The sequence below is a fragment of the Nothoprocta perdicaria genome, unplaced genomic scaffold (genome assembly GCF_003342845.1).
Source record: "Nothoprocta perdicaria isolate Ctin4 unplaced genomic scaffold, notPer1 scaffold_84, whole genome shotgun sequence".
NCBI lineage: Eukaryota > Metazoa > Chordata > Aves > Tinamiformes > Tinamidae > Nothoprocta > Nothoprocta perdicaria.
In genome coordinates, this window is record NW_020456132.1 from 1,926,855 (window position 1) to 1,943,587 (window position 16,733).

Sequence of the window (16,733 nt, forward strand, 5' to 3'; positions counted from 1 at the left end):
CAGGCCCGGCCGCAGCCGGGGACCAGGCCCGGCCGCGGCTTGCGCGTCACCACGGGCAACAATCGCGGCAGGGCGGCGCTCGGCGATCGATTGCACGCGGCTGGCCGCCGCCTCCGCCGCCCGCTCTCGGGCAAGGTGGGGGGGAGCGGGGGGGAAGAGCCKCCACCCTTCCTTTCGGCGCTGGATTGGTCGCGCCTACTAGGAGCCGTGTGTTGTTGTTGGAGGCGAAAATGGCGGCGGCGGTGGCCGGGGCCGCCCTGCTGGGCAAGGGGCTGGACATCAGCCTGGCGGCGCTGCAGCAGCACGACCCCTACATCAGCAGCATCGTGGACGTGGCCAGCCAGGTGGCGCTCTACACCTTCGGGCACCGCGCCAACGAGTGGGTACGTGCGCGCGGGCCCCGCCGCCCCGCTCCGCGCCCGCCGCCGCGGCCGGGCGGGGGGCGGCGCCTCCGGGGAGGGGGCGGGGCGTGGCGGCGGCCCCGCCCCCGGCGGCGTGGCCGCGGGGCGCGGAGGTGCGAGGGCGGTTTAACGGTCGCGCCGCGCGCTGCGTTTGAAGCGCGGGTGTGGCAGGGGGCGGGTCTGAGGAGGGGAGGAAGGGCCTGGTTTTCGGAGCGGGCTCGGAGATTTAAGTGATACACGTTCAAAAAAAAAAAGGATTTAAGATAAATAAAATCATGAGAATCCGTTGAAAATCTGAGAGGCTCTTTATGYTTCGTTCTTACTGTTATTAGGTTTAAGGTTTATGCACCTTCCCTGTCGGGCATACCTGTGCAGCGGGTTCCCTGCCATGTTACTGCCACTCAGCCTGAACCAGCCCTCCCTGCCCCTCTCATAGCCACCTGCGAACTTCAACAGGATCCAGCCCCAGGATCCACTGAGCCCTCATGAGTTATCCAGGTTGGCAGGGTACAAAAAGATTAGAAACTGCCTGTGAGGCCTATTATTATCATCAGCATTATTACTATTATTATTGTTGTTAAAGAAAACGCAGATCAAATACTTCTCCATCTTGTCACGTACATCTGGTGAATGGTGACCAATGCTCTTTGTAGTCCATAAGGTAGGGCTTAGTAATTGCATTGCTTAAGCCAGAGTGGTGCAATGGCACTTGGCGCTGTTAAAGCAGAGGTGCTGCAGGGTTATTTGTGCCTGAACTTCATAACGTTCCTTTTGTTTAGGAGAAGACGGATGTGGAAGGAACACTGTTTGTTTACACAAGGTAAGGGGGTTATGTTCAAATGCCCGAACATGCAAGCTGTGGGTGTGGAAAAGCTTGGCCAAGTGAAGCAACATGCTCAAATCCTGTTATATTGCAAGGTGAAAAGAAACTGTAAACAGAAAAACAGACTTTCTTTAAAAAGAGGATCACCCAGAATGTGGATAGGACTTCAAAATGTAGTTTGAAATGCAATACAGATGAATCAGAGAAACGTGTGACATTGATTTCAATAAAATTTAACCTTTGTCCTTTAAAAAGTGTCTGAAAAAACAGTATAATAAATAATGATCRCTAAAGTTTGAGAATGGCAGGACTTTTTCTTCCTGTTTTTGGGAACATTCATGTTGCTTTTATCTGACTGCTGATTTTCTCTGCATCATTCCTGCATGGTTTTAGCTGTTTTTAGTGCTTTTGTAAAGTAATGCCACTAATTGTGGAGCATTTTTTAATAATTCCTATCCTAGGTGTATGTTACTTTTGCAGACTTTTTTTTTCCGCTTACACTAAAATAGTTTTATTTAAGAATTGGTATTTTGAGGAGATGAAAAATTCTTGTGATGTTCAGAGATTTTACAAACAGAATCCTTTCCAGAGCATTCCTCAGTTTATCTCTTCTAATATTCTGCCACTATGTGTTGTAAAGCCTGCTTTGCAGTAGGACAGCATCTCCAAGGTAGGCCCCCAGCATTTTTATGTGACTAATGTTAAAAGCAGTTAACAGATCTTGCGAGAGCTGCTGGAAGGGACACTGAAGCAGATAAACAGACTTTCTCCTTCAACTTTTACACTTTAGAGAATCCAGTAGGAGCACTGAGAAAGCAAAGGATTCTTTTAAGTGGGCAAGAGTTGCAAGTATGAAATGAAAAACTGACATGAAGGAGGCCCAGGGGAATCTGAATTGTGTGAGGTGGGAATGCTGATTTTAATCTTTTGAGCTCTTTCCTACCAACTGCAGGAATTATTAGTAGTGATTTTTTTCAACCTCCTTTTAGGTAAGTGAAGGGGAACAAAAAGATGACATGAGCTGCTATAAAAGTCMCTGCTGCAAGATGAAGGAACTGGTCCTCGTTTGTGCTAGCAGTAGCATGAGGTGCCTGGCTGTGTCCCATGCTACAAAAGTATTATTTCTCTGGGATGTTGGGTTTATATGTCTGGAACTGACAACGTGTAGGTCTGGCACTTATAGCCTCTACCTGTTTYCCTCCTTTTTTTCCTTGCAGAGATGGGAAGCTGAGAAAGTTTCCATTTTCCCCTAAAATTTCCACCCTTGCTGCCCTACAGAGAACAGTACTGAACAGGTTATGAGCTGTGGGTGACATCGTACATTGACCTCCCCATCAATTTCAGTTTTAACTTTAATTTTCTGTGGCTTTGAAGAAAGTCACAAAATCCTGTAGGTAAAAYATTGCCTGCAGACTATAGGTTGGAGACAACTGACATTGTCTTTTGCTTTCTTATTACTATTGCGATAAAGGTGACCGTTTTATTTGAGATTGTTTATTTTATCTCCTACTCTATCCTTGAGAACTCTCAAGAAGTTTCAAAAATGAGACTTGCCACTGAATTGGCACTAGTAGAAGTGGACTATTTAAAAACAAGAAAGGCAAATGAGTGAAGTATTGGCTGTTGCAAACAAGTATTCTTCATAAAGTTTATATCTTTTGTTTAATTTTCTGTTGCCTCCCATCCTGTAATGTGGGTTTCTGTGTTYTGGATTTCATAGACATCCACCCACMAGTGATCAGCAAACCTGGATCTTTTCCCAAACATTTAGCCTTTATCTTGTTGTTTAGYATCAAATTCAGTTTGAAAGTAGCATCTCCTGTCAGAACTGGTGATAGGGTTAACAGCTCACGCGAAGAGAAATTATCTAACTGACTTAGACATATAACCCCTGTGAAAGAGCTTAATATGATTTGGGTTTTTATACTTTGCATGGTATTGAAATCCCACCTGGAGTGATTGTTATCCTRTGTACTTGTTCCCTGAATATTAAACCACAGACTGTGCTCTGGCCCGTGACTGTAGCTTTCCAATTGCTGTTTACAACTCCAGAAGAAACTATAGGCTGGTTGAGTAGCGCAGTGCCAGTGATCTGGGACGAGGTGTCATTTAGTAATGTATTGCCTGTTGAGAAGTTGTAACCCTTACAATTCAGTGTAAAGCCTGGGTATGCATATATGATTAATGCAGCTTGTGCGTAGATGATGTGACTAATCCCTGGGCCTCAAATGGTAGTGTCTCAGATGCTGCATACTCTCTGCAGTTACTGTGAGCTGTGGTGCTTTGGTCATTTCTTATGCAAAATGTTTTGAAATAATTAAAGGATTTTAAAGGAGGACTGCAAGACTTGACTGTTATTTCCTTGACAACCAAATTAGATTGCTGAAATATCTGTTAAAAAAGAAAAACAATTTTGGACAACTATACAACAAAAAAATTACAGTCATTTCTGATTTTCTTTGACCTGATATTTCTACTTGGCAATTTTCAGATCGGCTTCTCCGAGGCATGGCTTCACAATTATGAACAGGCTGAGCATGGAAAATCGAACAGAACCAATTACTAAAGACCTCGATTTCCAGCTGCAGGATCCTTTTCTGCTATACAGAAATGCCAGATGTAAGTGCCTGGGTTATGTTGGGTTAAATGCTTAAACAGTCAGCTCTTTTTCAGAGTCTATTTTCTGCTTAAGACAGTCCAAGTCATTAGATTACAGTTTTCAGGGGTTGAAACTAGCTGGTTAATAGTTATAATTGAAAGAATTTTTTTTTTTTTGCTTGACATACTGAAAGAGAGGAGTGTCTCAGCGCTTCCTAAAATACCATTTTTCTCAGGAAAGCGTTTAAACATGCTTAACATGTAATCTTTCCCTTAATTGACAAATAGTAGATTTTTATGGTAAAGAGTGTGTCATGGGTGTAGATATTCATACAGGCAGTGTTTGCATTTTGAATATACTTCAGTCGAAGTTGGGAAGTCTTGTCAGAAAGAAAATCCACTGAAGGTTGAAGCAATCTGGGTACCTGATCTTGGTGTTCTGCTTCAAGATAGACAAACAAAACCAATTGAAAACCTGCTTCTGCTCCAGCTCCAATACCTTGTTCTTAAGGCAAGTTGGAGAAAGGGTCCTTGACTCTTACAAGTAACTGGCCTAAAAATAGTGCTAATACAGAGTTGAGCCTCCTTTAAATACAGAGTTGAGCCTCCTGATGATAGACAAAGCTAGTGCTGTGGGCTCTGTGCTTGTCTTAAATATCAGACTTCTGTGTAGCAATTGGCAAACATCAGGCAAACTCAGAATTGCACGGAGGACGGGAGAATGCTGAACATACAAGTATACACAGAATCATTGGAACATGAAATTATATGTGAATTAGTGCTTATAAATATACAGATTTCTATCTATACTTACAAGTAGAGCTGTAGTGTGCTCTATACTCTGTGCTTGGGGCATAAAAGCAGATTCCAAAAACTCTGTGTGACCTGACCTGTGATCTAGATTGTTCGCTCTGAACAAAGCAAACACTGGGCAAAATCCTGGCATCTAAGACAATGCAGTTTGATGACTATTTTTTCCTAAACTCAATATGGAACGTGAAAATATATTAAGAGGGAGTTCTGTTGCTCACACACGCACAATGTGGCAGAAATAGTAATGGTCAGATAGCATTTTAAATATTCTAAATGAAAATTCTATTTCTGAGAATATATGAGATGCTGAAGGAGAGATGAAGTTCTCGCTTTAAAATTCCTAAATAAACTGAAAAGAAAGACACCTTCAGGCTAGACTAGAGTAGACACAAGGATTTTAAGCAGCATTAAGTACCACAAGACCCATTTATCCCATCTGATTTTGATTAGTCTCTCCTACATATATAGGTTTTTCTTTAATCTCATTTTAAATTCCCAGTAGGAATTTGTATATGCATAGACTAATATTTGCCTTTTGAAGTTAAAGCATTAAATGTTTTATTTTTGTTGAGATGCATAAAGAATAGAGAGAACTTGTTTATTATCACTCTGTGCTGACATAGTAAAGCTAAGAAAGTCTCTAGCCTGAACATCACATATAACCTGAGCCTTTTTTTTTATTATTATTCTTTATAGCAGAGAAGATTGCTTGCTTTGTTTTGAGGTATAAGCAGCTCATTAGGAGATGTCAGAACTTAGGCTTTTAGGAAAAATCTAGGTTTCTGGATTTTTCTGTCTAAACTATAGTTTATATAGGACAGGATTTCCACCTAGCAACTCCAAACTGGATTTTTTGGAAAGATCCATTGCCCGTCAGCCTCGGCAAAGTTAGAACAGTCTGTTGGTATGTCTCTGCTTTTCAGTGCAGAAGAATTTTGCTGAACTCTTTTACATTCGGTTTTAAGACCTGTTGTGCAAAATAAACACAGCCAGGGATTCCTTTTTGTGAATCAGTTAATGCTCCTTTTTGCCAGCAGATTCACAAATCTGTGCTAGGAGGCACCACCTCAAAGTAATGCCAGTGTATATTAAAGAACAAACCCAACAAGCCTGTCGGAGAAAATAAGGGAATGGAAGCAGGGAAGGTAAAAGATTATGTTCAGAGATGACCTGCACTGACAATTTGCCAGCACCAATAGGAAACTAAAGTCCTTAGGTCATCCAGGTAGTTTACCTGCTATTTTCTCCACTAAGAGTCAGCTAACTTCAATAATTTCCTCCCATATTGTATATTTCAGAGTTAAAAAATAAAACAAAATCAAATTAAAATAAAATAAAATTAAAAATGGTTAAATATCTGTCTTCATTAAGGTCTCATCCAGACCTGAATGAATATCCACTTTGAAATTTTGTGATAAATACTTTCATTTGATTTACTATACAACTTCTGTTTATCTTTTTTGTTAAACTGAGGCTTCATTTTTTTTTCCATATTAAATGGAGCTTTCATACAAAGCCTGTTCTTTCTAGGCATCAATACTATACTATTATTTTTATTTCCTCCTTCGGGATACTAATAGAGGACTATTTAGTAATAGCTGTTTACTTGGCTCAACTTTGGGCAGTTTGCAAGTATTTTGGAAGCAGGTTGCCTTTTCTAATCTTTGTTTAAATTGGTCACTTTGTACTTGTCATAGAAATGTTTTTAGATATGACATAACTAGATCTGTTTCCTCTGTGTTTTAATTAGTGTAGTTCTTTTCTCATGTAAGATTTGCATTTGATTTTTGTAGAGATATAAAATTTCAGAAAAAAATACACACAAAACGAACCATTTGGAAGAATACGCAAATCTTGTGTAGTCCTTTGCATGTTGCAGTATTATGAACATTTGTTGAACCTGGTTTTATTTCAGTAGAACTGAATATCTACTGCTGATTGTATCATACAATTGAAAATAGATGCTCTTGGCAGCAAAAGTGTGTTACTTTTGCACTGGAGAAGTCCCTGACATTTTGTCATGTTTTAGAAAGACTGCTTTGCACCCACTATATGACTGCAATAGAAGAGGCTTTCCAAAATGATATATAATACAACTAAAGCTTATGAATACTTAAAAAGGGAGCATTTTGATCTTTTTTTAATTGGATTTTATATAAATTCAGTTTTTCTGTATGATCTTGTTTTGTCTTAAGTCATCTCAAATCTGTTGTCTAAAAACATAGGTGCAGCACCTGCGATCTAACCCCAGAATTTTTCAGACTGGATTTGGGAGCCCTGCCAGTTAATATTTACACTGATCCATTATTTAACAGAGAAGTTTGTATCTGTAAAAGCAAGGCTAGAACTAGGCTTATTCATCCGAAAGCCAGAAGGGAGGCTCAAATTACAGCTTATTTGGTGCCAAAAGAAATCCTCTTGTAAGTACAGCAAGAAACAAAAGGTTTATAGGTCAAGTAAGTATTCTCAATAAGATACTTAAATTTATGTAGTTAACTGTTGTTTCAGACTCTTTGTCTTTCTGAAAGCAAGCAAGGCAGTGGTTTTCATTTTTGTTGTTGTTGCTTAGGTAGTCTAATGATTTTAGTTTTAAAAAATAAATTCCTGACTTATATATTTAACTAATCTTAAATTAATAATTACTACTTTTTCTCCTAGTTCTTGGTGGTATCTATTATTGAAGCCAATGTTTGGAACCTGTTGCTCTAGAAATCATGCTGGTTAATATGAAATAGCACGAAAAAAATGCATAAATGTAATTATTGGTTAAAGTAATATCAGTATCTCCTTTTAGCAATGATCACCTATATAATAATCTAGTCGCCACATCTCCTGAAGTATCTCATACCAGTTGTGTAAGGGTATGTGCTAGGTTAGAGAATTATTTCTTGAGTCGACTGATCTGTCCTTCTATCACTGCTTACTGGTATCATACAGAACTGGGATAACTTGAGGAAATTTCAAGAGCTCCGTTCACCTCTGGAGTTCTGGCTGGCAGAAGGAAATTTAATGCAGACTGTACCTTGCAAGAAGCTAGTAAACCGGGAGAGAAAATCTGGTACAAGTTACTTGGGTGTTTTCCTACTATAGCCTCTGGAGAAAGAAACTGAGTGACAGTCAAACAGATATTCTGTGTCTGACTAGACACTCTGCCCATTTGGGCACAGATGGTGATTTCTCCTGTGTGTGTCGCTTAGCAAAGCCTTTGGTGAAGTCAGCTCCTAGGATGGAAAGCGAATGCGGTTCCTTAGCCAGGCCCCACGTGTTTGTCTGACTGAACCGGGGCTTCAGGAGGTGCACGCAGGCACAAGAGCCAGGCCTGCCTTGGGTGAAGCTGTAGGGCCAACCAGGCAGGCAAAACCTCACGGTAATTTCAGTAGTCAGGTGTAGCCAGGCACCGTATGCCTGCCAGCCCTACGAGTTTAATATCACATTCTCAGGTTCCCGTACTGCCAAGCTTTGCAGTAGATGCGGGCAGTTTGGCAGTTGTCCGCAGGAGATGCCCAAGTTACCTCTTCCCCGTCCCAACCTCGTGTTTATTTTTTCCCTATGTCATAATTATTTAGGGAGGAAAATGGAAAATCTTCCCAAAAGTTGGTTCATGGCAGTTAAACTGGAAAGGCAATATTAAGGAAAAGATAATGATGTGAATTTTTGTCAAACTAGGTTTTTTTCCCTTTTAGGATTCTAAGTCATGGTCTTGGAAGAGCTCATCTTTTCGGAGGCTGAGTGGGGTTCTTTTCAGTTCACCCTTCTAATTAAGTGCTAAGGGGCTAATAAGTGCTCCACCTTTGTAGACATTTGTGAAGACCTATTGATTCTTAAGGTGGACTCATAGAAACATTTATCTTCTAAGAAATACCTGCTTAAAAGGCTATTAGAAGTTTATCTTCCTAAGGAAAAGAGAAGATAACAGTGTAAAATTTGAGTAAAAATGATTAAGGGATGAAAAAAATGGATGCTATTAGATGCTATGTTTTTTCCCTGAAATTTGTTCTGATGCTAAGCTACATTATATATTCTAGAATTAAATATTATTTAAGCTCTTCTTTCTTCTGAAAAATGTTTTTATTTGAGAAAGAAACCAGCATTTTGTGGTTATATCTACCTTTTGTATATATTTGGGTTCAGTCTCATGCAGCAATCGGTAAACAACAACTTAGTCAACTATTTCTATCGAGATGGGGAAGTAGTTCTTCTTCTTCTTTTAGACTTTCTTTTTATGATGTAATAAAGCTGCAGTGTTTCTGATGCTTTTTGGTTTTGGTAAGAACGTCAGTTTAAAATGGAGAACCAACGTAGAGTATTCTGGTCAAATAATGAAAATGAAACAAAATGAACACAGTAAATTGATATTTTTTCCCCTCAAATACTTCTGTCCTTCCTAATTTTGAAGCAAATACTGACATATTTTTAACTTCATTCATTTTGAATTATTTTCCTACAAATTCAGTAAGTTGATGTTTTTATGTATTATAGGTATTTTTATGGTACAGCTTTAAGTAAAATACAATCTGAAAGCAGATTGTATTAGGGATTAAGTTTGAGAGTGAAATTATTATTCTGGACTGTTCTTACATCTGCTCAGTTTGTTGAAGAAACTATTTCCGTAGTTTAAAACTCTTTGGAAAAATGGTCTATACATCTGGAACAAAACTGTTTGATACTGAAAATTTATAAAATTATAGAAATCCAAAGTAATTTTTTGCAGAAGGGCTTTCATTAGAGTTTTTTTTTTTGGTATCAGCTTCCTGTTTGCTAACTCAATTTGGCCGCAGCCCTTAAAAAAGCTCAACTTGTCTGCACAGTCCACTGCCCTTTCTCCAGGTTAGAGGCTTGTAGTTTACCTGAGGAGGTGTCCCCGGGAGACATTCATGCCTCTTAAAAATAATTCTTCCTATTCCACTATCTGCCCTTTGCTCAGCGTTATAGAAATTCGTCATGCCGCCAGCGAGACGGGAACAGCAGCAGGGTCAGGAGTGCCTTTTCTGAGCGTTATTCATATTTAAAGTGAAACCTCGGTTTAGTGGAGTGCATTTGAATGCTAGAGCTGTTAACAATAGCTTTTTGTTTTTTTAATTTTAAAAGGAAAACAAGTTGTACACACTGAAAATGCATTCATGTTGCAGTAGGAGTTGATTTTAAAAATAGAAAACTAAGACTTTCTGACAGAATTGGCTTTGTCATGTTGTATGCCCTTTTTTTGTTTTCTAAATGCGTTTTACAGTTTGTATGTAACTTAATTATTTTATAGTTTTGTCATGTGCATGGATTTTTAGTTGGTTTGTTTTGCTTTTGAGATGCTGTCTTGCCTTCAGTTAGGCGTCTTCCTCGCACCTGCACTGAGAACTTATCTGCTTTTAGATTGGTTAGTAAAACCTTTCCTGGCTTACTGCTGTGTTTCCCGCATCTCGTTGTCCTTCGTGTTCTATAGTTTGCTCTACTAGTGACTTTAATGTCCGTAGAAGGTGGTAAAAGTTACTTAAAAAGGTAAAGAAAAATAATGACCTCGCAGCAATGGTTTAGGTATTGATTTATTTTTTTCACTGACTTTATTAAATTATGCCAATTCTGGCTCTCCTTTTAATTTTCAGTGAAAGCTAAAAAATCCTTAATGTCTATCTGTAGACCTGCAAAAAAAACCACATATGGTAACCTGAGGGCATAACTGAGCACCACTCTGCATTCAGGTGCGGCTGGACATGCAGCAGTCCTGGCTCAAGGCAGGAGATTGGTAAAATCAGGAGATCAAGGTTGTCTCTCTTGCTACTTAGTGCTTAGTTAACTAGTTTATTTTAGAATATGCAAGCTCTTTTTGGAAGAATATACTTAGGATTTGATTTTTACTGTTGCGTAATGTCTGATGAAAACAGGGTAATTTACTGCAGAAAAAGGTATGATGCAAATTAGAGTAGAAATATATAAATGAGATGAAAAAGTGGATTAGAAAAGTGGGAGAAACTTTTTGGTAGTGTTCTGTAGTTTCTCAAGTTGTCTGCTTTCCCAAACTCTTTATCTAACTGGAGTTAGCCCTATTTGGAGCAGAGTGTTAGGCTCAATGACCTCCAGCTGCCCCTAAAACTGAACTATTAATGGCATTCTAGGATTAGCAGGTGTTGGTTGGTTCTGCTTAAGGGTGCTTGGGATTTTTTGTGCTTAGTGCAGAGAGGACATACAGGTCTATGATTTTTAGATTGAGATTTTAGGGTTCAAATCATGACAGAGAAGAAATTAATATTCTGCTTCTTTTCTTATAAGGAAAACTATGTATTTAATAAACTAAGTATTTTCAAGTGATTTCCCCCCCCACACACACGCCTTCCATAGGTCTTTTTATTACTTATGATTTCCCTTAAACTAAATACAACATATATTTTTTATTTGAAATTATAAATGCTTATTCTAAAGAATCTAATTTTAAGACATAAAAATCTTGATGAGGAAAACCATGTCACTTGTCTCTCCCTAAAACTCAGCCCCAGAATGCAGGGTTTCTCTTCAGACTTTCCTGAAAGATTTTGTTGTTGTCTTCTCACCCTACATACTCTGAGGGTTTGGTCCCACGTCTGGAAGTCTTCAACTGTAAAGCAGTAATTTAGAAAGCTCTGCGTTTCTAAAGTGTGTTTATAATGATTGGAGGTTTATGCAGCTATAACTGTAATGAGCACAGCCATCTTTTGCTCACATGAGTCATGTGTTTCTGTTCTGTAATGAAAGTGATCAAAATTTTAAGGAAAGCTGTGATAACTGCTAGTATATTTTCCAGTTACATCGAATGAGGGAGCCCACTTTGAAAGCCAGTGGCATTGTATGCCATGTGAGAAGAAGCAGACTAAGGTCTAAAGATAGCAATGCTAGGTAGTTTTTTGGTGGCTGATAGTTATTTTGTGCATGTTAGAAGTATATACCTGCCTGGGCTAGTGAATTAATAGGAGAAGTATATGGAACTGAAACCATGTATGTGCAGCTGTGGATGTGTTTCTGAACAGAGTGGAAAGAGCTCAACACCGCGGGTATCTGCTCTGCACAGCCTTAGCTTCCCATTTATGGATGTCAGCACATAAGTAGCGTATTAGCTTGTCTGGACGTTTACTGCTGAGGGTGTGCTGCCAACACGAGGAATTCCGGACATCTTTTCGAGATAAGATAGGCATATGATGCAGTAAAGCTCAAGAGTTGAAGTTGGAACAGGTTTTTTTTTTTAAAGAAGGTCTTTTTCATGTGACTACCTGTACATAGTCTCCCTTTATGCACCTCCTTGTATAGTGTATAAAATAGGAGATGTTTCCCCAACAGCGAAAATGCATATACCCAAATACTTAGGCAAAAAGAATATTGCCGAACTAGCTACTTTTTAAAAACTAYTAACGTAAACCCTTTTCAGATTAGCCTCTTTTCATGCAGACATTTACAGTTAATATATTGAGCTTTCAGGTAGTGGTTTAACCTTTTTATCTCGTTGTCTACAGTTAACCCCTTGCTGGCTTGCTGCTAATACCTGCCTGCCTCCCCCTGCCTTTATTTTTTACCCTAGAGCCAAAGGGGAGTGGGACAGTGATGTTTGTTAGGTGCTCAGAAGACAGTATGTTACTGAGAGAAGCTGTCCATCCATTTCATTCCACCAGCTTGGGAATCACCAGAGCTCTCTATACCACGTCGTGGTGTGATCACGCACACAGCACTTCAACCTACATTATCCACAGCTATTACTTTGCATTATTGATGCTGTTTCATACATGATACAGGCTCTTCTGTTTAATTAAAGTTGGAATACTAGTGCCAGGAGACAGATCCCCCCCACAGGTTGCGTGCACGCCCTGGGAAGCGCTCGCTTACCTCCAGGCTTGATGTAGAAGCAGTTGAGCTGGGTTTCATGCACCAGCTTCCCCTTGTACTTGCCGTCGGGTTCCCCGGGCGAGTGGCTGCTGAGCGGGTGATACGCCTGCCGGACGAAGGCTTGAAACATCGTGCAATTCCAAAGGAGCCGATCCGGAACAGATTTCCTGTATAAACTAAATAAAAATTCCTTTGGGTTGATTTTTCTTCCTTTAGAAGTATCTAATGTAATAGTCCTGCACGGAAGTTAGAGCTTCAAGTGCTGCTTAGAACTACTGACGACTCAGTGCTTTCATCTAGAAACTATTTTCCAGCTCTTGGAAATCTCGGCAGTATCTCTTGCATGATCCTTCCTTTCCTTATTCTTCACTCCTAATCCTTTCCTTGTGCTCTGTGCCTAATGCTCAGTCGCAGCCTTCTGCTCTCCCTGGGTTTTTTCAGGAAAACTTGGATTGAGAAGCAAAGATAATGGGCGCCATCCACCCGTCAGCTCATCACCTCAGCAAGCCCTGACCAGCTCTGGTTTCTGTATATCAGCACGGGCTTCTCTGATAATATCCTCTGGTGCTTGAAAAAAATAGGTTTGTCTGGCAGGACGTGGACCGCGCTCCTGACACAGCCCGAAAACTTCTCTTGGAATGCGAGCTTGCTTGCTCGCAGTCTCTCTTATGTGTGTGTGTATATATAAAAAGATATTTGTAACCTTCTCTTAATGTGAACGGGTGTATCCTCCAGCGCATGCACMAACTCCTCGCTCTGTCTAGTACTGATTTATTGTAAGCTCTTGACTGGCTCATCAGCTCTGCCTTCATCAGAACAAGTCTTAAATCGGTATTAAACAGTGCTTTTTAAGTACGGGAGGCGAAGGGGGGGAAAAAAAAAAAGGGAAAGAAATCCTTTTCAAGTATAAGATAGCATACCCTTTAAAGGACAAGGAATGTGTTCTATATAGAAACTCGGTGCAACTGTTCCAGTGGAATTCCACTAAGGCTGCAAATGCAGTGTTGCTTTTTTGTCTTAAGGCGTACAAACTAGTAACAGCGTTGGGCTTAGTATTTGCCATCTGCTGGACTTTAACGGCTGTGGCTGCAGCCCAGTTATTGGTTTTGCAATGCAGAGCTTGTTTTAATAAAATGTGACAGCATATAAAGTCTTCACATCATAATGCATTGTTTAATATTAGTCTTTACAAAAAAAAAAAAAAAAAAAGTTTGTACCTGCTCGCTTCATTATTTAAGATGTTATGTGCTCCTAGGGTTTTTAGACTTTGCTTCAGTAATCCTTTTGCATAGTAGAGATATTATTCATATGAATAAAAACAGCCACACATCCAGTAAGCTGGGGGTGGGGGAAAAAAATAAGTGATGTAAGACACATCTGCTTCAGGTCAGATGTTGACAGGGAAGGGGATAGGAAGATTCTTCCTATGAATCAGCTGGTGCTGGTCCTTGTCTTGCATGGGATATGGACTTTCAGTTTGTTGACCCCCACCAATTCTGTAGTCTCTGTCAAACAACTGCTTTTCTTTAAAATGTGGGGATTATTTCCTTAGCAAAATACAATGTTAAATGCTGTACACAGGAATTTTAATTCACTGTGGCATATTTCATTGGAAGACTCTTGAATTTTTATAATAATTAATTAGAAAAAGARGAGAGATAACACCGAATTCTGTGTGAAGTATCATGCGCCTTCCAGCAACGCTTTAATTCATTTTGCTTTTCAGTTGTCATCTCTGTTCTGTTTTTATTCTGATTTCTGTCACGTGAATCTTTTGYACATCTCCTTTCCATATTGAAAACAAGCTTAGGATTCAAGTTTGTACTGAGCAAGCCAGAAGCAAAAGGAGGGCACAGAATGAGAATGAGGAAGCAGAATGTGAAAATTGCTGGTGTGTTTTATACCTAAGGGATTTTGCATGGGTTGGTAAAACACTGCTGACTTGTGGGGAGACCAAAAAAAAAAAAAAAATGCAGTTTGGCTTCCTGTATGAAAATAATGCAGTTGCTGTAACAAGAATCTCCCAATGCCTTGTTCCAAATTTGAACTTGAATTGGAGCATATCTCTATTCTACATAAAGCAGTGCAAAAAAAAATTATCTCCCCCCATTGATTCAGAACATATTCTAATATGTTTAGCTGCTAATATAACATGAATTTGTTAAGTATGAATTTGCAGATGCTCTCATCTGTGGGATTACAGGTTTAAAACAAAGAAATACCTGTTGTTTAATCATATTTTCGTGGTTACAAGCTTGATCTCAAAAGGCACATTTTGTTTCTCTTTCCAGACATGCACACATACACACACAGGCATGCACTGCTTTGTGCAAAAACAGGTAGAAGAGTCAATAAAATGCTGAAGTTTATAGTAATTTGAACACTAAATTTAATAGCAGAAATTAATTTTTAAAGTTATACCTTAAAAACAAAATGATAGCTATCAAAGGAAAAAAGCAGTGTTATTTTCAAAGAGGTGACATTTGTATGCTCGTGGAAGAAAAATGACTAAACTGCAATTTTCATAAGAATAAAATAGGTCATAATATATGCCTAATAAAATTTAAATATGCATAARGGGTAAAATGTAATTTTCAATGGAAACTTCATAGTTTGGCCTGAGTAAATTAAGATGGCTTAACAGGTAACTATAGCAGAAGTCTTTGTTATGGAATATAAAATTTTAAAATGCTACCGCAAGTTGCCATCTTAAAGCAAAAACAGAAGGTAAGCTGTAAAGCAAAGACATAGATATGCTGTAAGCAGGGACTAAGAATTATGAAATTTTGAAAAAGTRGTTGACATTTGCCTGTTTCTATGGGATGTTTGTTAATCTCTCTAAACTTTTTCAGAAAGGAATTGATTGCATAGGAAAGATAGTGAGATGGTGAAAATAACTGCCTCCAAAATGCTGGAATATACAGAACATACAAGGAGACATACTTTTTTGTTTGTTTGTTTTTTGGGCTAAGTGTTAGGATATGCTTTAAATGCTACATATTACAAGAACAAGTTTGTATTTTTGGGCAACTCAGATAGTTGTTGCAGATTCACAGCTTCATCTTGATCTGCAAATGTATTCTGTAGGAACTTGAGGAAAAATTTCTTGACAGTGAGGGTGACAGAGCCCTGGCACAGGCTGCCCAGGGAGGTTGTGGAGTCTCCTTCTCTGGAGATCTTCCAAACCTGCCTGGATGYCGCCCTGTGCCCCGTGCTCTGGATGTCCCTGCTGGAGCAGGGGGTTGGACTAGGTTATCTCTGGAGRTCCCTTTCAACCTTAACAATTCTGTGATTTCCATTACTGAATGGAGATCTGAAGATTTCCCTTTGCGTAATGGAGAAATAAGTGAGGTGAGATGAGATCACAACAGTCAGAATTTTAAACAACATCTATAGTTGCTTATTTTCATAATGAAGCCTTAGCCTTTTTTCAGGGTGTTTAAAATTTTGTGTGACTTGAACTGTTTTGGATAAGAGCTCATCAGACTGATTATAGGAAAAACTCAGGAATCAGAATAAAATAACATAAAATAACATGGTGTCRAACACCTACTTAAGATCAAAATATTTTCCCTTTTTTGTTCTTTTTTTTATTTTTTTCAACTGAAAAAAAATTACCACCAGCAGCGTTTGAAAACTCAACCCTGAAGCCAAAGGTAGCTGTGGAAGAAATATTCTTTAGCAGGTACATCAGAGATTTGGGAGAATATATTTAGATATGACTAAATTATGGATCCATGAAAACTGCCGTGGTCCATTCTTGTTGAGTCTTCTACCAACCCTTCAAGTATGTCCTTTACACTGGAGCAGCCTTTGCTCCCACAGGACTAGAACACCAGATAATCCTTAAGAAACATAACAGAAGTTGCCACATACTTTAAGCTAGTGGCAAGTAGGAAAAGTAAAGGTTAGATGGAGAGCAGATAAGGAGTGTGACTGAGAACTGCCTTCAAAATAAAAGCAAACTTTTTTATCTCCCAGATTGGAGGAGTAGTGGTGCTGCCTGGTGTCTCCTCTACCTCAGTGGAGAGGAGAGTTCTTCTCTTTACTTTAACTTTTAGAGTGATGGGCATATGATCAAGGGTCTAGTTTAAACTACTCCACTGATAATTAACTATTCTGTGAATTTTGAGTCTCATAATTGAGCAAAGGCTTCAGAGGCTCTAGTACAGCTTCTCTTTTTGCAGGTTTCATAGCTTGTAAGAGTTCATTTCTAGCATTCTAGATGCTAAATAAGGTGTACCTGTAGTGTTATAGGGGTG

At 39.3% G+C, this 16,733-nt stretch overlaps 1 protein-coding gene across 2 annotated transcripts in view; it reads left to right on the top strand.

Annotated features, from left to right (window-relative positions):
- The first annotated feature begins 230 nt into the window (after nt 1-230).
- The window catches only part of DCP1B (decapping mRNA 1B), a 42,175-nt gene continuing 25,672 nt past the window's right edge, over nt 231-16,733 (top strand). Inside the window, exons 1-3 of one of the 2 annotated variants that reach the window (XM_026052128.1) lie at nt 231-383; nt 1,181-1,221; nt 3,716-3,843. In XM_026052128.1, the coding sequence (XP_025907913.1) occupies nt 231-383; nt 1,181-1,221; nt 3,716-3,843 (322 nt within the window). Of the gene's footprint in view, nt 384-961; nt 1,063-1,180; nt 1,222-3,715; nt 3,844-16,733 lie in introns of those variants that run through there. The other variant, XM_026052130.1, reaches the window with a different exon arrangement.